The 22,593-nt window shown below is 46.4% G+C and overlaps 2 protein-coding genes across 2 annotated transcripts in view; one reads left to right on the top strand and one right to left on the bottom strand.

Moving 5' to 3' along the window:
• The window catches only part of LOC135823049 (uncharacterized), a gene marked incomplete in the record, with an annotated part of 80,345 nt that overhangs the window by 1,203 nt on the left and 56,549 nt on the right, over positions 1-22,593 (bottom strand).
• The window catches only part of LOC135823515 (uncharacterized), a 31,286-nt gene continuing 8,720 nt past the window's right edge, over positions 28-22,593 (top strand). Inside the window, exons 1-11 of the mRNA XM_065336357.1 lie at positions 28-171; positions 1,744-1,851; positions 2,400-2,498; positions 6,353-6,451; positions 7,397-7,495; positions 8,477-8,575; positions 10,213-10,293; positions 10,974-11,249; positions 12,845-12,946; positions 13,636-13,777; positions 14,897-15,409. Of these exons, the coding sequence (XP_065192429.1) occupies positions 28-171; positions 1,744-1,851; positions 2,400-2,498; positions 6,353-6,451; positions 7,397-7,495; positions 8,477-8,575; positions 10,213-10,293; positions 10,974-11,249; positions 12,845-12,946; positions 13,636-13,777; positions 14,897-15,409 (1,762 nt within the window). The remainder of the gene's footprint in view (positions 172-1,743; positions 1,852-2,399; positions 2,499-6,352; positions 6,452-7,396; positions 7,496-8,476; positions 8,576-10,212; positions 10,294-10,973; positions 11,250-12,844; positions 12,947-13,635; positions 13,778-14,896; positions 15,410-22,593) is intronic.

Below are 22,593 nucleotides of genomic sequence, written 5' to 3' on the forward strand. Positions count from 1 at the left end.
TTTCTCCTCTGCCGTGTGCAGGGTGTAATGCTCCTGGCGTCTTGTTTCTATGGGAGCGTTCAGTGTGCGGACGTCATCCTTTCTCAAGCTGAGAACCCAGGAGAAGAGGTCAACTGTGAAGTGTTGTACCCCGACTTTGACAAAACTCCCGTGCCCAAACCGAGAGTGGTGGTAAGATAGCGATGAAAAAGATTTGGCAACCGCCTTTCTTTTTTTCTTTTTCTTTTTTGAAAAGAACACAAACCCGGCTCGAGACAAAAAAATAATAACAAGGTAGATAACATAGTTGCATGCAGAGAAAACAAAGAAACGACTGGAATACAGAAGTTGAGGGTTGACAGAACAAACAACTATTGAGTCGGGGCTGATTACTAGTATCCACTAGCGCAGCTGTGTAGGTGGGGCGTTGTGGACTCCTCCAACCAAATGTCTCGGGATCCTTGCACACAACACGCACCAGGAGGGTTGAAAAAGAAGGAAAGAAGCATGAGCTAGGCCATCAGGTAGTATGCTACTCTGTGGTGTACACGTCGACAGCAGTCCCACAAGTTTCAACTCGAGGAGGTACTTTTTCACTGCTACTTTGAAGCATTGCAGCGCTGCCTTGGATGGGGGAGAGTTCAGGATGGCAGAGGGTAGAGCATTCCATGTTGTTAGTAGACCGAACGGGAAGGATCGGTGTAGGATGTCAGGACTTGTTGCGGGGAGGGGGTTTGACAACTGGAAGGCATGGGAGTGTTTCAATTGATGTTGGTGGCGAGTTCTGGATCGGGCGGGCTCAGGGGCAGCAGGTGGCAGCATGTCTGTCAGCTGGGCCGGACCGGAAATGTGGTGCAGCTTGAACAGGTAGCACAGTCCCCAGACTTGCCGAGGCACTGATAAGCTTGGGAGCATGGTTCCAGCGCCAATGCTGCGCATACACCGTTGCTGGATGCGGTCAAGCTTCGCGAGGTTGAACCGGGCTGCGCCTTGCCAGACTTGGGGATCATATTCCATGGTTGAGCGGATGAAGCCTTTGTATACGCTGAGGCGGCCGTTGCAGTTGAGTACTGGGCACACCTTCCTTAAGAAGCCAAGGCGTTGGCTGGCTCTGACTGCAACCTGGTGGAGATGGTTGCGGAACAGTAGTTTGCGGTCGAAGGTCACACCGAGAAGCTTTTAAAACATCTCCTCTCTGATCTCGGTACCATCGAAGCTGAGAGACGAGGGTGGGAGGGATGTTGATCGTCTGCTCATCGACATTCCCTGGCGCTTTGTCGGCTCAAACTGGACCTTCCATCTCGATCCCCAAGCTTGTAGCTCATCTAGGCCTATTCTGGTCTGACCACCTCCCACCGCTGTAGGAGCTGCATCTACGCCTTAGATCTTTGCAGGGTGGTGGAGTTCCTACGGATGCTGAAATCTCAGTCTGAGTCTCAAGCGAACAGTGAATTTTTTTCTCTTTTTAAAATTTGGACTGTCAGCGTACTGGAACCAGCATTCGTGAACTAAGGCCAATATGCCTCCGCGGCACAATCAGGTTCAGGATTTTCTTACCATTGTTTGATCATTGGCGTGGGAAAGCTTCCATGCTCGCTGCCCTTTCTTCCCACAGACAATTTCTACAATAAAGGCCATGCGGCCCGCTAACTCCAGACTCTGGTTACCTGTGTTCTTTTCGACGCTTTTCCTCCTCATAGGGAATCCCTGCTGATCCCAGACTCTTGTTACCTGCATTCTTTTCAATGTGTGTCCTCCACATAGGGAGTCCCCCGTGATACGAGTCTCCTCTGTGTGGCAGCCAGCAGGGGCCACACAGCAGTGGCTAAACTGCTCATTGACAGTGGTGCAGTGCTGACACTGACTGGCCAGGTAACGACGTGTTAAGTGACTACAGATATGCCCTCGTTAGTAGACAATCCCGGAGGTTTCATAATCTTAGTCTTATAATGAATAGTGTCTAGTACTACCCGGACTTGACTACCGCATTTCCCCGATTATAAGTCGCACTCGATTGACTTCACTAGTATACTCTCAATCCCTATCTTCAAGTGATTGCAAAGAAGAAGAGACAAAACAACAACAACAATGAATTTAGCCTGTGTAGTCTCACAGGAAGTGTGATCTTCGAAGTCTGAAGAAGATGTTGAACGGTCTCTGCTGGGATAACAGCTGCACCATAGCTTAGTAGTTAGAGCACGGCTGGCCTAAAGCGAAGGTCCCCTTGGGTTCGAGTCCTGGTGGCGACAGTCAATTTCTTCATCAGACTTTTCCCTTCTCCATTCCCCAAACTACTGAGTAGATGAATTGAGCATTATCGCATTCTTGTCCCCGCAGAAACTGTTCACGTGTACATGTATCTTGCTGTGCATGTGTTTCCTCCTGCACGTGATTATGTATGACACCACCACTGGCACCAGGACGGGCACACAGCACTTGGAGAGGCATGTAGGAAAGGTCACACGGATATGGCAGTGCTGCTGCTGGAGAAGGGTGCTTCCGTTGATCAAGCAAACCGGGTAAGAGCTTGGTAAATGGCTACTGTCTGCACTGTGTGGAGGAAAAAAAACTATTTGTCAGCATCTACAACCTGGAGTCGGCAGTGTTGCTGGCTCGTGACGTCGGCCAGAGAGTGCACGGGGTGGAGGTGGAATTGCTTCATTGGTAAAACAGGCCGAAAGATTCGACTTGCCCTTTGAGGAAATGGGTACTCTCGTCAATGAACTACACATTGCACGGGCAACTTGTTCTTCTTTGGGTGATGAGATGAATGCTATGAAGTCGGTTGGTTTATGGTTCTTGGAAATTTGCTGCAAGCATTGATAGTCTTGTTCTTCTTTGGGTGATGAGATGAATGCTATGAAGTCGGTTGGTTTATGGTTCTTGGAAATTTGCTGCAAGCATTGATAGTCCTGAATCTATTTGAAATCGAGACATAGTAGTGAAGAGGTAGAGTCCCTTAACCAGGTATTGTCTGTTCGTGGTCGTCTCAACAATGTCAGATATAACTTATCATTCCTGTTGGACTGTCTTCATGGTGGTGTCGTCCCGAGAAGGATCCAGAAGCGGGTTCAGCGCTGTAAGCCGCACGATGTTGCAAAGATTGAGAAGGTATTGTTGCGTGATGAGATAGCAATGGCGAAGATGGATCGGGATAGGTTGTTGTCAAGTTACCGTTCGGTTATATCTCGCGTCCGTGGGTTTCTTAGCCCATTTGACTATATTCGTTTCTCGCGTCTTATTGGTGAATGTGACAGTAAACAGCGGAGCAAGTTAGTTGCCAGGTACTCACGACAGTTAGAACTTTTGCGTAAAGATCGCTTTGGCTCATTCAAGTGCCGTGATGAGTTCATTGTTAATTTAGCAGGAATTGAACTGTCGGATGCACAAAGAGAGTTGTTGTGCCGGGGTATGGACTATGGTTTACCTTGCAAGCCTGGCCGCGAGGAGGTCTATGCACAATTTGAGTTGTTTCACGATCGGTTGTCTGGTTCCCTCCCTAAGTCATCTGAGTCATATGACGTTGCCGCGACCAAGCTCTCTGCTGTGGCAGTTGACTACCTTGATGCGCGGAGTGATACGGCGCAATACCCTATATCTCCTCAACATTACAAAGCTCGTAAAGAGTTACGCAATAATCCAGATATAGTCATCACAAGGCCTGACAAGGGTCGAGCCGTAGTAATTTTGAAGAAAGCCGAATATATTGCTAAGACCCTTCACATTCTTTGCGATGCCTCTAAGTTTGTTAAGTTAGGTCCCGTCGAGTCACATGATCGTACCTCTATAATTGAAGATAAATTATGCGCCTTTCTTGATAGGTTGGTTGAGTCGAAGGAACTGATTGACTATGAGGCTAAGCTGCTTAAGCCTTTGGGTTCAGCTCGCCCTAGAATGTATGGCTTACCGAAGATTCATAAGAGGGATTGTCCTGTCCGGCCCATCCTTTCTATGTTAGGTTCTCCCCAGTATAAGATTTCTCGCTGGCTGTGTAGAATGTTGCAACCCGTTTTAGAATTATACAGTCGGTATGTAGTTCGCGATAGTTTTCAATTTGTCGATATTCTGCGCGACCACTCCTTCCCCGATACCTATGTTATGTGCTCTTACGATGTTGTTAGTCTGTTCACAAATGTCCCTTTGGATAAAGTCATTGATATTTGCTGCGAAACGCTATATCATCGCTCACTATGTCCGCCTGGCGAGTTACGTGAAGATTCGTTCCGCGAAATGATCCGCTTGGTAACGTCAGGTGTGGAGTTTTCCTTTGATGGTGTCATGTATCGACAGATTGATGGTGTTGCTATGGGTTCGCCCCTTGGTCCTGTTTTGGCAAATATATTTGTTGGTTATTACGAATGTCAGATTCCGGTTAGTTTGATGCCCCCATTGTATGTGAGATTTGTCGATGATTCTTTCTCGTATTTTCAGTCTGAGGCTCAGTGCCTCCAATTTCGTGATCTGCTGAGGAAGGTTGTTGATGGTATGTTGGATTTCACGTGTGAATTTGAGGAGTCAGATCGTCTACCTTTTCTTGATGTGCTCGTTGAGAAGTCAATTGATGGTGGTGTTGTCACGTCGGTCTATCGCAAGCCTACGTTCACTGGCTTGTACATTGTTTGGGATTCGTTTTGCGCGACACTGTATAAGATCAATTTGTTGCGTAATTTGGTGGATCGTGCACGTCGCCTTTGTTCGTCTGCAAGGTTGGAGCAGGAGTTGGAGAAGTTACGTGCGCTTTTTCGTCTCAATGGATACCCCGAGTCTGTTATTGTGAAGTATGTAACTGAGACCAGTCCAAAGAAGAATGCTGAAGTTTCCGCTAATCCAGTATACCTATGTTTACCGTGGAAGGGCGAGTCAGTATCACGTATGGTTCAGCGTCGGGTTAAGTCTGCCGTGGAGTCCAATTACCATAATGTTCATATTCGCTTCATCTACTCCACGGTGCGTGCGTTCACGGTGAGGAAGGACGTCCTACCTACAGGCCAATTATCCAAGTTGATTTATCACTTCGAGTGTCGGCAATGTGAGAGCCGATATGTAGGTAGGACTCTTCAACATCTGGACGCACGCATCCGACAACACGCACCGCTACACCTTATTCCACAACACGCACGATCCACTCGACCACGGAGGGGACGTCCAGCAAAGAATCATCCTGGTACAAGATGGTCCAACGCAGCGGCATCAACACCAAGGAACGTCACCTCACAATTAACTAGACCACCAGAAAAACAACCGGACAAGACACCTACGTGCGTGGCAGTGACAGGAACCACATCAACCAGAAGAATAACAAGATCGGCAACGGCGGCGATGGCAGCGACTAAAGCACAGACAGAGGCAACGGCTAGGGTCCACTCGACTAGCCATGTGAAATCGGATGTGTCCACCGCACATGCTGATTGTTCTGATGTTAGTTCTGATAAGTATGAGTCGTCCATTGCTAGTCATTTGTTTGAGCATCCTGATTGTCGTGCTGTGTATTCGGATGATTGTTTTTCGATTGTGTCACGTGTACGCAGTGCTAGATTGCTGAATGTTTTGGAAGCTGTATACATCCACACAAGGAAACCCAACCTTTGCAAACAGAAACAAATCAAATTCACACTTAGGCTGTTAGGTAGGTCGTCAAAACCTCGTTAGTTACATGTATGTCCAGTGGTTGTCTCTTGTTGTCGCACTACATGTCGCGCTTATTGAGTTTTCTCGCATTTGCACCTTTGTGTCATTATTGCAATTTTCGCTGTTTACTTTAGCTATCTTCTTTCTTTCTTTCTTTCTTTTTGCGCTGTTTTACCACCTTCTTACTGTATTTAATCCACTGTTCCGGTTCCTTTTCTCTTGCCTGTATTTCACCTGATGAGAAGGCTTGAAAGTATACTTGTGAAGACAAAAACTTTCAAGATGTTTGTAATGAGCCTGAAGTGTGTCCTTTTTATGAGTATTATCGCATTTTTGTCTCAGAGGAAACTGTAGTCCTGAATATACTGCTCATATTGGAAATACTTGGCGTGTTGGAAGTTTCCTGACTCTAGGTAAATTGTTAAACTTTTAATGTCTGTTTCGCTAACTGCAGGGCAATACTGTACTGCTGGTGCCTGAGTGCAGTGAAACCGTGTACGGCAGTTGTTGTGTGGTTCTCATCATTTCTATACTTGCCTGGGTGTTCCTCATCACTCAGTAGTCACTCACAGTTCCACTCATTCACTCATATTTCCACTCATTCACTCATATTTCCACTCATTCACTCATTCACTCACTCGCTCACTCACTGGCGTTATAAACTTATAGCAGAGGCAGTGTTTCAACCGGGCCTGAGCATCGGACCTTTGCCAGTGACTTGATCTGCTTCACTGTTCTGTCACAGTTTCAAGACACGCCACTTCATGTGGCATGTGAGAATGGCCACAGTGACACAGTGAGGGTACTGGTAGAACACGGCGCTGCTCTGGATCTGCAGGGCAATGTAAGTTCATACCGGGTAGGCATCTTCATGAAAACCCAGAAATGCATGTCAATTTCTTTGTCTCTTTTATTTTAATTCGTTTAGAGCACAGGCTATTCTGCCTTCTCACCAGAGGAAGAACCTCCGGTTCCTTCTCCTGTAAAGTAATGTATTGTACATAATTATTTGTATTTGTATTTATGGATTCTCCACAGGCCTTAGCCTAAATCGAGGGAGTCTCCTATCTCTAGCCCCGATACTCGCTTCTCCTGGATAGTGGCATTTTTGCACTCCCATGCACTGTTGCCACTGCTGTTGTTGCTAGCGCCTGCAATTACATGTATGCATGCATGTTCATGATTGTATATTTTCTGTTTGGTGCCTGTGGCATATTCAGAGTTGTTGGGTATTGTATTATTTCTATACCAAGTTTTTGTTTGTTTGTTTGTGATGTTTTGTTAACCTCTTTTCTCTCTCATAATAGTACATGCATGTGTGAATTGTTATCTTCTCGCAGCGCTCCTCGTTTATTAATTAACCCATCCTAACCAGTGTGATCACTTCATTCCTGATGATGGTTATTATTTTTTATGACCGAAACGTTGAATTGGTTTCCTGAAATGAATTTGTGAAAAGCAGCGATATGAGTGTGAGCTAGTGTTGTTCACAAGCCACTTTTTTACTTATGAATCTACGTGATGCATCCTACAAGCTTTTAAATTCCATTGAAGATTGCAAAATTCTTTAAAAACTCAAAAATTGACCCCTTAATAAGGGTCAAAAGCTACAAGTCCACATGATCTCTTTATTATGAATGGGCTGTGCACAGTGTACTGTAGGTGAAATGAGCGAGACCCCCCGAGTGTTGGTAGATCAACTGACAGGCATTGATAGGTGCTAACAGCAGGCTCTATCATACTCATTCTCTTGTGCCTGACTGTGTGGTACGTGTGGTTCTCTGGTTAGGATCTGTACACGCCCCTTCATTACGCTTGTGATGGTGATCACGCTGAGGCCGCCGACGTACTGCTGCAGAGTGGTGCTGAGGTCAACGCACTCGACCAGGTAAGTCCACCGTTGGCCTCGGGGCTAGCAAGAAACTCTTGCTCAGCCCCTCACTACCTGAAGTGGCTTGCATAAAGTTTCACACCGTCAAGTAGTGGATGAAGACATGCTTGACAATGAACACTGCTTGCTGTTCCATGATGACGACGACGACGACGACGATGACAATGGCAGCAACCATGCTAATGACGACGACAAGGAACGACGACAATGAGGACAACAAGAATATTAGCAATGGATAATCGTGAGTGTAGAGACTAGAGAGCCTGTAATGAGAAGAAGGAAGGAAAACGTTTGGTTGTGTAACGCCGACAACAACATTGCGGGTATACAGAACCCATGGTGTGAAGGCAGCGAGAGCGTTTGGTTCAGACATTTTCTTTGCGTTCTTCTAGACTGCCATGGACTGCTGAGATGTCTGCACCGCATTTACAGTACAGAATCTGAACTTGCAATTCTGTACTTGATGAGTTTTCGGGCCCGCATAGTGGGATGGTCTAAGACCATGATTGAGAAACAGAGGGTACCAGGTTCAAGTCCTGCTTGGAAGCAGAAGGATTTTTCTAGCCGTGCGGCGACCCACAGTTTATTGGGAACGCGTGGCCTGACACGAGGGAAGCATGGATGCAGCGAATGGGATTTTCGGTCTTTGACCACTTTCTGGTGAGTCTGATCTACTCAGGAGCTGCATCTGCGCCTTGATCCATAGACCGTGGTGGCATTCCTACGCATGCGGAAAACTCGGCGAACCATGACATTTTTAGTGAATAGTTTCCCGAGGCTTAGCCTATCACACAACGTCACAAGGCTTTTCTCCTCAATGATTCTGTGTTCTTGTACACAACACCCGAAACAACTTGGATTGAAGGAACTGATGTGGGCAAGCACAATGAACATGTGTACTGCCTTTGCAGTCGTCATCTTTTCTCTCTGTGTTCTATGCTGTGCTTTCTGTGCTCCCGTGGCAATTGAATTCTTCAGGAAGGGTACACGCCAATTCTCCTAGCAGTTCACCAAGGTCACATCCGTACCGTCAAGGTTCTGCTGCAATACAAGCCGGACTTGAGGATGAAGATTGCGGTAAGTCCATCGTCTGTTTTTTTCCAGACGGGTCAGGGAGCACCCACTTGCCCACAAACGCAAACCCAGGCGACCTTTCTCTCCACATTCCTGTTCACATACTGATATGGCAGTCTTATTAAAGGGCCTTTTATATGTGCAACTCCAGCCCGGGCTGGAGCGAGCGGGCCAGCCCGCCAAGAGTGTTTACATGTGCAAGGCCGGGCTGGTCGCCAGCCCGCAGTGAGTTTATATGCGCTGAGCACACGCCAGCCCGTTGTGAGTATGCAGCAAACACACTACGACTGTAATGTGCTGCCCCGGGCTGAGACACAGGGCTGCAAGCAATACTCAGGTTATAAACCTAAAAACTTTTTTTCTCACACAATGTATTCTTCTGCTGATTTCTTTTCGCGCTGTGACACATGTTTGGTGTGTTGTATCACCTCGTTTATTTTTCCTGTTTTTCACATTTTTAGCTGTCCATATCAAAGTATTTTGCAAGTAGTTCCCCTTCCATTTTAATGTAAATCATGCATATCGACAAATAAACAGTGGCCATTGCACGTCCTTCTCATTGCTGTACAAAAAGCTGCCTAGATTTTCAAGACAATATCAGGAATCCTCTTTATAACTTCCCTCAAGAGGTAAAAGTACCTATTTTGTAGTATGAACGCAGTGTCGATACCATAATAATACAACTCTGGCCCGGGCTGGTCTGTTTATAATTATGTGCTTTTTCTGGCCCGCCTAGCCGGGATCCCGGGTGCCTCGAGGCGGGATCCCACCTCGCCGGGCCAGCCCGCTTGCCATGTAAACGCACCACAGGTTTTGTGTGGATTTGTGTACAACCCCGAGATCCCGTTGCAGGCGGGCTGGCCCGCCTGTCGACCAGCCCGGGCTGGAGCTGCACATAATCACCCGCCATGGTTGAATTCGAAAAGGTCACTTGTCACCAGGGTTCTGCCCTGAGATGGTAAAAAGCATACGCAATATGGAGAATATATCTTTCAGATAGCAGAAAGGCAGCTGTTGAGAGAATTGGAGGCATCTAGAGTGAGGTTATGATGTTTCGGACGTTAAAAAATAATAAAGGAATGGTTGACAAAACAGTTTAGAGGAGATTTTGATTAACCTCTCTATTTCGAAGTGTTGTCCCTGAAAGAGGTAAAGACCTGTTGAAGACGCGCAGCATTTATGCTGCATCTCCAGAAGTTCTGACTCACAACGATTTGGCATCTTTCGATGTGATCTAAAATATACACGATGTACCAGCTGCATGCACACCAACCTGTGTGGCCAAGGTCATTCCATGCTATGGGACAATCCAAAGTGAGTTTGTACTCGTACGCATCTGCTTTCCTGACAAGAGTTATGTTGCAGAAGTACAGTTTGGCTCGGTGAAATCCGACTCCAAGTCAAGTGAAAAGCTGGCGCCCTGACTCACGGGCAGTTTCGATTACATCGTTGTATTGCTACGTGTGTGCGAGTACCGGTACGTCCAGCCGCGTTCGTGCCTATTCTAGGGCATCAAGAGCGTGCCAGTATTAGCTCTGGGTCGTATTTCACCCAGCGCAACTGTAGTATCAGGTTGCATTTTATTTGATGCTTGACAAAACTGAAATACTCTGCTATTATGGACTACCTTCTGCATTCAGACTGGTCAAAACGCATTGGCGCTAGCTTATGTTCAGGGTTACCCAGACATCAGCCAACTTCTACAAGCAGCCTTATTGCAGGTAAGCAGGGTAGTCAAACTTTGTGACTTACTTGCTCCTCTTGGGTTGTAGGACTCCATTGCTGTCTAAGATACCGTATTGTCAGACAGAGCTTTACGCACAAGTGAAGGCATGTGTTTCTTAATCTGCTCTCTCTCTCTCTCCCTCTCTCTCTCTCTCAAACACTCTTTTCTTCCTAAGCCCCTCTCCCTTCACTCTCTTCACATACTCTCTCTCTCTCTCTCCAACTCTCTTTCTCTCTCCAGCTCTATTTCTCTCTCTCTCTCTCTCTATCTATCTATCTATCTCTCTATCTATCTCTCCCTCTCTCCCCCTCTCTCTATCTCTCTCTATCTCTCTCTCTCTCTCAATCTCTCTCTCTATTTCTATCTATCTCTCTCTCTCTCTCTCTCTCTCTCTCTCTCTCTCTCTCTCAATCTCTCTCTCTCTATTTCTATCTATCTCTCTCTCTCTCTCTCTCTCTCTCTCTCTCTCTCTCTCTCTCTCTCTCTCTCCCTCCCTGAGTAACTTACCAGTATAACTTACAAGCACATGTGGCTGATGTGAAGAAAACTCCCACGGGGTATCTGCCAAAACCCAACCAAAAGCAGGGCATTTTCCAATATTACTAAAAGTCATGTTCTGATGTGCGGTTATAAACAGTAATCCTCACACTTCTTCTGGCCTGCTCCTTGTGTTAGGAAATGGCAATTCTCACACCTGACAAAGGTGGTCAGGTGCAGAGCCGTAATGCTGCTCTCATAGTTCCTCCGGCGTCACTGCCTGGCAGCATGAAAGTGGGAATCGTGCAGCATTTCAGCGGCACACGTTGGATTGGCTCGGGAAAAGTGGGCAACGACGACGGTGCTCGCCTCACCTCACAAGTCCAGGACGATGCTGAGCGTATTGCCGATGACGGCGCCATCGGTGGTAACCCAGGCAACCATGAGGACGACCATGGCCTCACAGTGCTCGCGGTAGGTCAACCCACTATCGGCACTGCGAGTGCTGGCACTTAGCATTGTGTAGCTGGTGAAGACATGGGCCACAGCCATCTAACATGTTCAAAGGGGAAGTTTAGCCTAAAAGCAAATTATTCACCAGTTACAGTCTTCGGGGTGCTGAGTCGAATGATCTTGGTCCGAGGAAGCTGAGACGCTCCCTTCCTCCTTTATTCCCAATCGAACTCGCCACTTCCACCGAAATTGGGTGACTGCGCCCTACTAGATGGGGATTTGTAACCAAAATGTCACTAAAAGCGCCATTTCGTTCTTATAAAGAACGGATGACCGCGACTGACCCATATGTTGTAGTCTTGTGGACGCGGAGTCGACTGGTTTTGATCCGAAAAGGCTGCGATGCAGCGTTCGGCCCTTATTCCCAATCGAACATGGTTGAAAAAGCGGTCACGTCACATGCTCATGCTGTACACCAGTCACCTGGTCACGGTGCCTGCAGGCTATAAGTATAACTGTCACACCAATGTTCAACTCGTGTTCAACTCGAGTGACAGGAACGCACCCAAACACGCTGTAAGTAAGTTGTACCCTGCAGGCACGGTGAAAAATTGATTTTAGGCTTAACTTCCCCTGTAAGAGTGAATGGACTCGGCTGGAGAGCCAAGGTTTAATTTATACAAAAGAGAAAGGACCAAGGAACTACTTGGAAGGTTCAAAGCTATAGAAATAACATAAGGAGGGGAAGGTGAGCGCAACCAAGATGAGCACTTGGAAGGCTGTTGGAGTGCGCATCCAAGATGTGCTAGAGCTGTTAGCCAGTTAGTTGTAGTACGTCAGTACCGTCGGTGAGTGTCGTGCAATGTTATCGCATGAGCTGATTGTTTAGTAACTGGTGGTGTAAGTGGGCAGTATAGTGTTACTTGTAGCTCCTTGGTCTTTCTCTTTTGTAAGAATGAAGTTTAAATTTTTGACAAATATCTTGTAATTTCACAAGGTTTCAGTATACTTTAACTTCTGGTGCCTTCAGTGTATCTCTTGCATACCGAACAGAACAACAAGGGGGCAATCAAGGCTTGTTTGTCGCTACTTAAAGTTTCATGCTTTCGCAATCATCAGGCAACTCTTTCATGCCTAAAATTTCAACAGCTGTTCTAACACTAGCCCACATCATCCGACACGGACTGCTTCTCTGCACCTACAATTCCTGTTCAGGCACTTAACGGGGTCTACTGCCCTCATCCCTAAAATGGTGAGCACCAAAAACTTCTGAGATTAGAGTAAATCTTGATCGAGATTTGAATTTGGGTGAACACTCCAATTCCCGCAGCGCTGCAAATCTGACCAGTCACGTAAAGATGTACATGTACAGCGTTCAGACTTGCAGTCCTGTGAGAGAGAAGGCATACAAATTATGTTTGCAAGAGATGTGAGGCTGCAAGAAGCCTAGGGTCTTCCACTAACTCTTGATCCTGATGCAACTAGTTATGAATCTACTCCCGTCCATCTTTTGAAAGGAAGGGGGGGGAGGAGAGGGGGTGGGTGAGTATGTAGTCTCAATACTGGGAAGCCAGTGTTGGGTTCAGCTTCTGCTTGTGATTCTTTCCGCCTTGCAGGTTGTGTCATGTACACCATCGGGTGCTTGTTTTGAGGAGAGTGTCACTATCCGTGTGACTCTCTCCGAAGAGCAGCAACGGCTGATTTCTGATGACAGTGAGGTACGCGTGCTGTGTTTGTGCAATGTGGCTGCCAATGGCATTGCATGCTGAAGGTGCTGATCAAAAGTGTGATGAGCTGTATGCTACTGCTGATGCTGCTTCTGTTGATCATGGTACTGGCGTCGCCTGCCAATGATTCTGCTGCTGGTACTGCTACTGGTGGTGGCAGTGTCGCAACACAACACCGGGCCTAGTGGCAGTCTGTTACCGTGTATAGCTTATTGCCTGGATGCTACTTGCCGCATGATTGGCACACGGCACACTCGGGTGTTGCCCGTATATAGCTTATCCCCCCCCCCCGGCTGCGAACACCGGCCACTCCGCATCTGAAGGACACAGTGCCCAAGCAGTACCTAGTAGCTACAATGCACACACATTTAGTTGGTTTGAATGGCTTTCACCCAGACTGTGAACTTTGGGCCTTGCAGCCATCATGTTTACAGACACAGAACGGCCCCACATTCTTCGGTGCTTCATTCTCGGTCATAGTTCATATTTCACGAATCCTGCTGTGCGTTCCTCGCCTGGACTAGCCTGTTTGTTAACCTTTTTCTGCGTTTCCTACCTGATCACTGGGCACTTTGGCCAAAACGTAAAAAAAGAAGATTGGTAAACGAGTTCGATATTGTTGCAGAGTGAATGGCAAAGAGCGGGTCAGCTCTAAGAACCTCTTTTTTCCTTTTCTGCAGTTGCATGTTATTTCCACGCCTGGTCAGTTCCTGTCAAGACATGAAGCAGAAGCCAGCGACGAGTTGACATTGGAGGACGACTGCAAGATCACAGTTGAGGATGGTTTTGCCACGTTTCAAGTTCGACACTTCACGACGTTTGGTAAGCAAATAGTGCTGTATGGCGTTGTTCCAGTAATGCTTATGGTGCTGTTGGCAGGAGATAGTGTCTCCAATGAGAACCTGTCAATGTTCTTATCTATCAATTTTTTTAATGGGAACACAGTCCTACAAAGAGACATGTGGAGACAAACACAAAACAATACACAGGGGATGTAGGGACGATGTGCCGATGTACAGGGAGCAACTCGACCGACCAGGGGTCTCGGCGCTAGCGTTGCAACCTGGCATCGAAAAAAAAAGAAGGGGGGGGGGTTGCATCAATTTCCACGGTGCTGGCATAGTTTGTGCTGTGACTCAACAAGCACTTACTATGAAGTAGAAACTTTTGACATGGCACTTGGGTAGCACAGATGCCACGAATAGAGATTACTAGTATGCGAATGATGTCATGGTGAGGTCATGGTGAGGTCATGGTGAAGTCATGGTGAGGTCATGGTGATATCATGGTGATGTCATGGTGAGGCCATGGTGATGAGTCAGCGGAACCGGTAATGGGTGCTATGTGTGCAGCATGAGTCACCAAAACCGCTAATGGGTGCTATATAACGTCACAGCACAAGCGGCTAGTGCATGGCTGTGCAGCAGCTTACTTTGCCAACGCATCTCGCCTGATAATGTAATCGCATAAGCTGCAGCATAAGCTCTACAGGATTTCCAGTCTTTGGCCCCTTTGCCCTGGGTCTGATCTGCCCCTTATCTGACCACGTTGATAGTGAGCAACACAAGTCAATTATAGTATAGTGTACACCTCAGTACTTGTATTGTTCTGAACAAAATGCTCTGCTTTCCCCTCCCAGCGCCTAGTAAACTGGCTACTTGCAGAGCGCGCCATGAATAATTATTTTTTAAGCGTTCTCTCGCCATGATATGCTGCATTTGGCGATAGTTGGGCTATTCCTGAATATGGGCAGGATCCGAAATTTTGGATTTAAAATGTTTCAGGGTTCGGACCTTGCCCATCTGAAATTATTTTTCGAGTAATTGTAGCCGAGAGATCATTTTCAGTGGTGGTGTGTGATGTTGTGAGCTGCTTCGAAATAGTTGGTTTTGTCTTGCCACACACACTGTTGATTTTCCTCTCACTTGTGTTTCTTCACAGGTGTCGTCAATGAAAAGAAAGGAAAAGATCGCAAGAAACCGACTCCCAGCATCATGAAGAAGGTGTCCAAGTTCTTTTGCGGCCTGATATCGAGATCAGTCATCGTCAAGACATTCTTCGGCTGGCTGGATTCCGAGTACGGGGAGCTGCTCATCACCTTTGGAGGCACGGAGGATGAGTTTCCAGACCGGAACGAGTTGGTGACGTATCCGCAGATGCAGCTATCTGATAGCGACGTCTTGAAGCTGACGATCCAAGACAAACACGCCAGCTTGAAGATTCCGGAGAGGCAGCTGGCTAAGTGCGAGAGAATCACACTACGGCAGAGCTCACCGATGTCACTGACCGTCCGTTGCTCTGGCGCTGGCAAGGAGGAAGCCCTGCGCTTGTTGCTGACTGTCGAGCGGCGATCGGAAGAGGATAGAATGCTACAGGAGTGGAACCGGTTCTTTTCTCTGCCAGCACCGGAGTCATCACCGACAGCACAGGCACCACCAGAAGCCAATGTGCCGGGTAAGGCCGGGATGATTGTCTTGTCTGCAGGTTGGGTACAGTCACAGCGTGTACAGCACCAACACTATAATTGTGATAAATTACAAATCTTGGTCATGTGACTACTACCGTGTGCAAAGTGAACTTCTTCGCGTGAAATGTGTACTTCTTGGCATGTGGAAAGTGTACTTCTTGACAATGTCATGTGGAAAGTGAACTTCCTGGCATGTGGAAAGTGAACTTCTTGGCATGTGGAAAGTGAACTTCTTGGCAAGTGGAAAGTGAACTTCTTGGCAAGTGGAAAGTGAACTTCTTGGCATGTGAAAAGTGAACTTCTTGGCATGTGGAATGTGAACTTCTTGGCATATGGAAAGTGAACTTCTTGGCATGTGGAGAGTGAACTTCTTGGCATGTGGAAAGTGAACTTCTTGGCATGTGGAAAGTGAACTTCTTGGCATGTGTAAAGTGAACCTCTTGGCATGTGGAAAGTGAACTTCTTGGCATGTGGAAAGTGAACTTCTTGGCATGTGGAAAGTGAACTTCTTGGCATGTGGAAAGTGAACTTCTTGGCATGTGTAATGGGGTATTCACACGACAGGCACTTGCACGTTTTACAAGGAGTGACATACGAGAAAAGTGACTGTGTGGATTCACACAGCTGCACTCAACGACAGGCACGTTTGCATTTTTGAATGCTTCACCGACCAGTAGCCGTGGGTAATCGTATTTCAAACTTTCAAAACACATAATAATATACAATAATTATCATGCTCTAAAGAGCCGCGTAAAAAATCAAGTCTTGTTTCGCGCTTTTGGTGCAAATGTACTCGTGCACGCCACGTTTATCGTGAAAGTGGGCCCCCAGCTCACTTTCACCTTTCAGCCACTTTCAGGCACTTTTCTCGTTCACAGGTAAAATACCATAGCAACTTTCCGGTGCACGTGGATTTGCCTGTCGTGTGAATCAGGGAGTAGTACAATACCGGTATTGTACTACTCCCTGGTGTGAATACCCCATAGAGTGAACTTCTTGGCATGTGGAAAGTGAACTTCTTGGCATGTGGAAAGTGAACTTCTTGACATGTGGAGAGTGAACTTCTTGACATGTGGAAAGTGAACTTCTTGACATGTGGAAAGTGAACTTCTTGGCATGTGGAAAGTGAACTTCTTGGCATGTGGAAAGTGAACTTCTTGGCATGTGGAGAGTGAACTTCTTGGCATGTGGAAAGTGAACTTCTTGGCATGTGGAAAGTGAACCTCTTGGCATGTGGAAAGTGAACTTCTTGGCAAGTGGAAAGTGAACTTCTAGTCCATCGGCCAAGTCTCAAAATCGAAAGTGGTGATGCACTGAGCTTCCAACTAAACGCGACCATACCCAGCACGTAGAGAATATATCAGAGAACACTATTCCGTTTGTTGGACGTGCCGAATTCAGTCCAGGCCGTCGATACGAAGCGTTCTTCGTCGCCGAGTTTTTTACTGTGCGCTCCATTTGAGAGTGCGCAGAGTTCTGATCGAGAGTTTTTTGAGCAGATTTTCAAATTTTTGAGGCTGTCAGCTGACAGCTGTCAACCCTAAATGGCACTTAGTATGTGACAGGCAATAGGTTTTGGTGCCTCTGTGTATGCCTTCTAATAAGTTCTATCTTCCTTCGTTTCACTTCGCTGCTTCGCCCACCACCTCAGGAGATGACAGCGTACCTGCACTAGTCAGCTTTCGCTAACCCTGTCTCTCTTTCTCCGTCTTAGCGCTCGTCATTCGTGTCCTTCTGCTGGGGCGAGCTTGATACTGTTGTGTCGTAGTTTTTAGGCAATAGTGGCTGTTGTTCGCGTGACGATCAGGATTTATGGAGAAAGACGACGACTCGCCAAGTTCCCATGCAGCCACAGACGGCGTAGCAATTCTTACCGCCAACCCTTCGAGCAACGGAACCGGCCTGAGTTGGAAATCGTGTCTGTGTAATTGTGCCACGATACGGATGAAACACACAGGCTCACATGTGACGAGATGAAGATAATCTCAACAGGCTGACGGAAATCCAACAGGCTCACGGGAACGCTGCAGTTATGGTCGGAGACGCGGAGTTATTTAGTCACTGGTAAATGTTGCATCGAGTGCTGTGTGCTCTAACACAATTGTAAAAATCATGAAAAAGCGAAAATAATGCAATGGTGGGGCTGAGTGGTGTTCTGTTGAGGAGACGTCGCTGTCTCAGTATTCAACGCCGGACCCTGTATTTCAAGTCTGTGGTCATGCTCGATCATAAGTTCCTGTATGGCTCCAGTGCCTTCTCAGCATTGTTGGCGGGTAAGCACCTGGATCGTCTCCAAGTACTGCGGCTCTGGTGGCTTGAGGGATGTACGGGTGCTCGCCGTGCACCCCTGCCGGCAATCTGCTAGTGAAGCTTGGTACCTACTGTGTCCGGGAGATTTTCATCCAGAAGCTGATCTTCCTAGGCTGGAGCTGCTGCTACTCCTGTGCTAGCCCTCAACCACTGGCGCTCCTACTCGGCTCCAGTGTGGGCCATTAACCACCCTGCCCGATTTCGCACTGTTGCTATTCCACACCGTCAGCATTTAACTCTGAGGTCAGACCTTGATCCCTCCCACCATATGCTATCTGTCTGTCTGCCTCTCTCTCACACACAGATGTGCGCGCATACACACAAACACACATGCACACACACACACACATGCCACACAGTGACACAAACATACACATAGCCAACTTCTCTGTGTTTGGTGATCATCATCATTCTGTTTTCTGATGTGCAAGCTCACCTCTGATGCTGATTACTTCCTTGCTTAGACCAGATCTGCTATTAGACCAGTCTGCTCTCCCTTCACTCGCTTGTAAATCCTACTTGGAGCAGTAAGGTTGTGTCACTGCTCCTACTGATGTCATTGTTGTGAAAGAAATATCATCGCCATTGGTGGTAATTTTCCACCGTGCATGAATCATTAACAATCATCATCTATGTGTCACGGCCTAACCATCCTCGTAACTCCCCTCATCGTGACTAGTGCTGTACCGTTGAAACCTACTTTGCTTCAGTGTATATTCGCCCCGGGCAAAGCTCTTGTTTTGTTGCATAGTGATCTGACGCAGTGTGCTATAGCCTGTCGGGTAATATAGATAAGATTAGTACAGTCGGCATCGCCTATCGAGTGACCAGGTACATGTATAAGGATACTAGTACATGTATACCGGCTTAACTATATCGGAACACAAATAACACCATGTGTGCAATATTCCTTTCTAAGCTCACGCTGTGCGGTGCAGATAGGTCATGTGTCGTTGCCAACTTGCCGCATGTGCATGTGCAGCAGGAAGGCACCACATGTCGACTACTACTTATACTGTACAGCATTGTGTGCTTACATGCATCTACGGCCTTGTGAATGCAATTGAGTCTCACATACATGTACATGAAATATTGCGTGTAGTGCGGCATCAGGTGTTAACATACAGTGGCTAAATATTTTTCTCGCAATAATGACCGTATTCACCACAAGTGTGTTTATGTCCAGAGCCAACTCAAGTCCTGTATTATTTATAGGGGTGAAACAATTAAACCGAGTACTCGAGTACTCGCTCGGTTTTTTCAAAAATAATCGTACTCGGAATAAATCAGAGTACTCGTTCATACAGTCAACTTCGCCAATAACGACTGCGGATATAACGACAATTTGCGAATAACGACCGAATTTCCATGCCCAGAGCAAAGTCCCATCTAACTGTACACATTCAACTTCGGATATAACGACTATCTGAATAACGACAATTCGCGAATAGCGACATGCTTTTAGTGCCCCGAGGTCATATTCACTGCTTGAATAACGACTTTCTGGGCTTTTGACAGCTATTTTCAAGTACCTGTCAGTCAAGTACGTGCACAGGTACAGAACCTATTTATGGTGATGGATAAAGAAAAGAAAATGCAGCCAAGGGGGGGGGGGTTTCTTCCTTTTTTATTTTGCTTCAAAAGTGTTGGATTTACCAGCACACCTACATGCATGTACATTGTTAGATTGACAGCATGAAACAAGGTGGAGGACACTGTGTTCGAAAACAGTTACCTTACTACAGTACAACCTTCCGCGGTTGGCACTTGGCAGAGCCCCGGTCCCTGCGGACCATTTGAACCATATGGGTACCGCAGGGACCGGGGCTCTGCCAACCGCGGAAGGTTGTAGTAAGGTCACTGTTTTCGAACACAGAGTGTCCTCCACCTTGTTTCATGCTGTCAATCTAACAATTGCGTGAACTACAACAATGTTTATCTAATGCTGGTTTACCAGTGTTGGATTCTATCATGCATTTACATGTACATGTAGTTGTACTAGTACATGATTGTACAGTAATCATCATACATGTACATGTACATCATTGTCCCTAGGCCCTGGCCCTGTAGATCATGGTAGATGGCTCAAAAAGGCATATTTTTCAATTTATTTCCCTTGCATATTGAATTTTTAGTTCCTTTCAACTACAATATGAAAATAAAGTACACATTGACATAGAGCAAGAAAAGAGCTTGATTTTGATATGCGTGTCATACTACACAAAATATGGGTTCACATACATTCAAATGGGACTTCGGTTATAAGGACACTTCGCGAATAAGGACACCTTTCTGATGCCCCGCCGAATGTCGTTATTCGCGAAGTTGACTGTACATGGTACATGCATTTACTACAGAAATCTGCAGTTTCAGGGCAGCAGTCGGCAGATGGTGATGTGCAGGCTGTGTGGTGAACATTTGTTCACGAGTAGAGAGAGCCCAAATGACCCACCAACCAATATACCCGAGAAAAATGACTGCTACTTGGTTCAATCAGGGTTGTATCATGTTATTTTAAAGCCCTTGGTGTGCAATTTTTAGGAGATGAAAAATACTTGAATACTCGAATATTCGATCGGAGAAAATCAGAGTACTCGAACTCGGGATCTCAGTGCCAACTTTCACCCCTAATTATTTATGACCATGACAACAAGACTTCCGGGCTCAAATTCTTCTATGACAGGCATGAACACTTGCCTTACAATTGTTCGTGATTGTACGAAGTACATATTCGCTGTTGCATCAATTTCGCACCATTTACATTGTAGTGCCACTAGTGGTATCACCTGCATGCGTATTGAGTCAAACAAGGTTACCTCTGTATAATTATGCTTATCGTGGCTATCAAGAGCTTCGATGCAAATTCCCAGCTGACGAATGGTGTCCAGCTTGTGTTCAGCTCAGCTGGCACTCACAACTCATAATAATTGCGTTCTAGACGCCAGATGAGATGTTTCAGCTACAATGTAGACACAACGTCCGTGTTCAAGAAAGCCGTCACTTCATCTTCTGTCCATCCTCAATAGCACGTTCAAGCAAATACGTCTGAAACACAGTAGCGACAATCCGACAGCGGCGACACGCCGTCTTCTCCGAATGAGCTTCTAGCCGTTCTAATTCAGATTCCCCCAAAAATGTCAAAATAAATAATAGATTTCCACCAAGCTCGCTAGAATCTTGCGAACCGTCAACATGCAGGCATTTCAAGTGTTCGAGCGTGCGTAGATTCTGCTCAGCGGCTCAAGAACATTCGCCAAGCGAAAAAAGTCGATGAGAAAGATGTAATGGTGGACGAAATTACGAAAATCGGAAGAAGGTATTCGACCCAGTTCGACTATCCTGGACTGGATTGGCAACGTCCAACAATCGGATTCGTATTCTATGGGGTCTCATGAGCTAGTGTGCCAAAGGGCGTTTAGTTGGAGCTTCAGTGCATCACCTTCGCCGAAAGAGGCCCTTTCTGAGATTTGGCCGATGGACTATTCCTGGCATGTGGAAAGTGAACTTTTTGGCATGTGGAAAGTGAACTTCTTGGCATGTGGAAACTTCTTGGCATGTGGAAACTTCTTGGCATGTGGAAAGTGAACTTCTTGGCATGTGGAAAGTGAACTTCTTGGCATGTGGAAACTTCTTGGCATGTGGAAAGTGAACTTCTTGGCATGTGGAAAGTGAACTTCTTGGCATGTGGAAAGTGAACTTCTTGGCATGTGGAAATTGAACTTCTTGGCATGTTGAAAGTGATTTTCTTGGAATGTGGAAAGTGAACTTCTTGGCATGTGGAAAGTGAACTTCTTGGCATGTGGAAAGTGAACTTCTTGGCATGTGGAAAGTGAACTTCTTGGCATGTGGAGAGTGAACTTCTTGGCATGTGAAAAGTGAATTCTTGGCATGTGGAAAGTGAACCTCTTGACATGTGGAGAGTGAACTTCTTGGCATGTGGAAAGTGAACTTCTTGGCATGTGGAAAGTGAACTTCTTGGCATGTGGAAAGTGAACTTCTTGACATGTGGAGAGTGAACTTCTTGACATGTGGAAAGTGAACTTCTTGACATGTGGAAAGTGAACTTCTTGGCATGTGGAAAGTGACCTTCTTGGCATGTGGAAAGTGAACTTCTTGACATGTGGAGAGTGAACTTCTTGACATGTGGAAAGTGAACCTCTTGACATGTGGAAAGTGAACTTCTTGGCATGTGGAAAGTGAACTTCTTGACATACATGTATGGAAAGTGAACTTCTTGGCATGTGGAGAGTAAACTTCTTGGCATGTGGAAAGTGAACTTCTTGGCATGTGGAAAGTGAACTTCTTGGCATGTGGAAAGTGAACTTCTTGGCATGTGGAAAGTGAACTTCTTGGCATGTGGAAAGTGAACTTCTTGGCATGTGGAAAGTGAACTTCTTGGCATGTGGAAAGTAAACTTCTTGGCATGTGGAGAGTGAACTTCTTGACATGTGGAGAGTGAACTTCTTGGCATGTGGAAAGTGAACTTCTTGGCATGTGGAACGTGAACTTCTTGACATGTGGAGAGTGAACTTCTTGGCATGTGGAAAGTGACCTTCTTGGCATGTGGAAAGTGAACTTCTTGACATGTGGAGAGTGAACTTCTGGACATGTGGAAATTGAACTTCTTGACATGTGGAAAGTGAACTTCTTGGCATGTGGAAAGTGAACTTCTTGGCATGTGGAAAGTGAACTTCTTGACATGTGGAGAGTGAACTTCTTGACATGTGGAAAGTGAACTTCTTGACATGTGGAAAGTGAACTTCTTGGCATGTGGAAAGTGAACTTCTTGGCATGTGGAAAGTGAACTTCTTGGCATGTGGAGAGTGAACTTCTTGGCATGTGTAAAGTGAACGTCTTGGCA

This window comes from Sycon ciliatum, chromosome 8 (genome assembly GCF_964019385.1).
Source record: "Sycon ciliatum chromosome 8, ocSycCili1.1, whole genome shotgun sequence".
NCBI classification, from domain to species: Eukaryota; Metazoa; Porifera; class Calcarea; order Leucosolenida; family Sycettidae; genus Sycon; species Sycon ciliatum.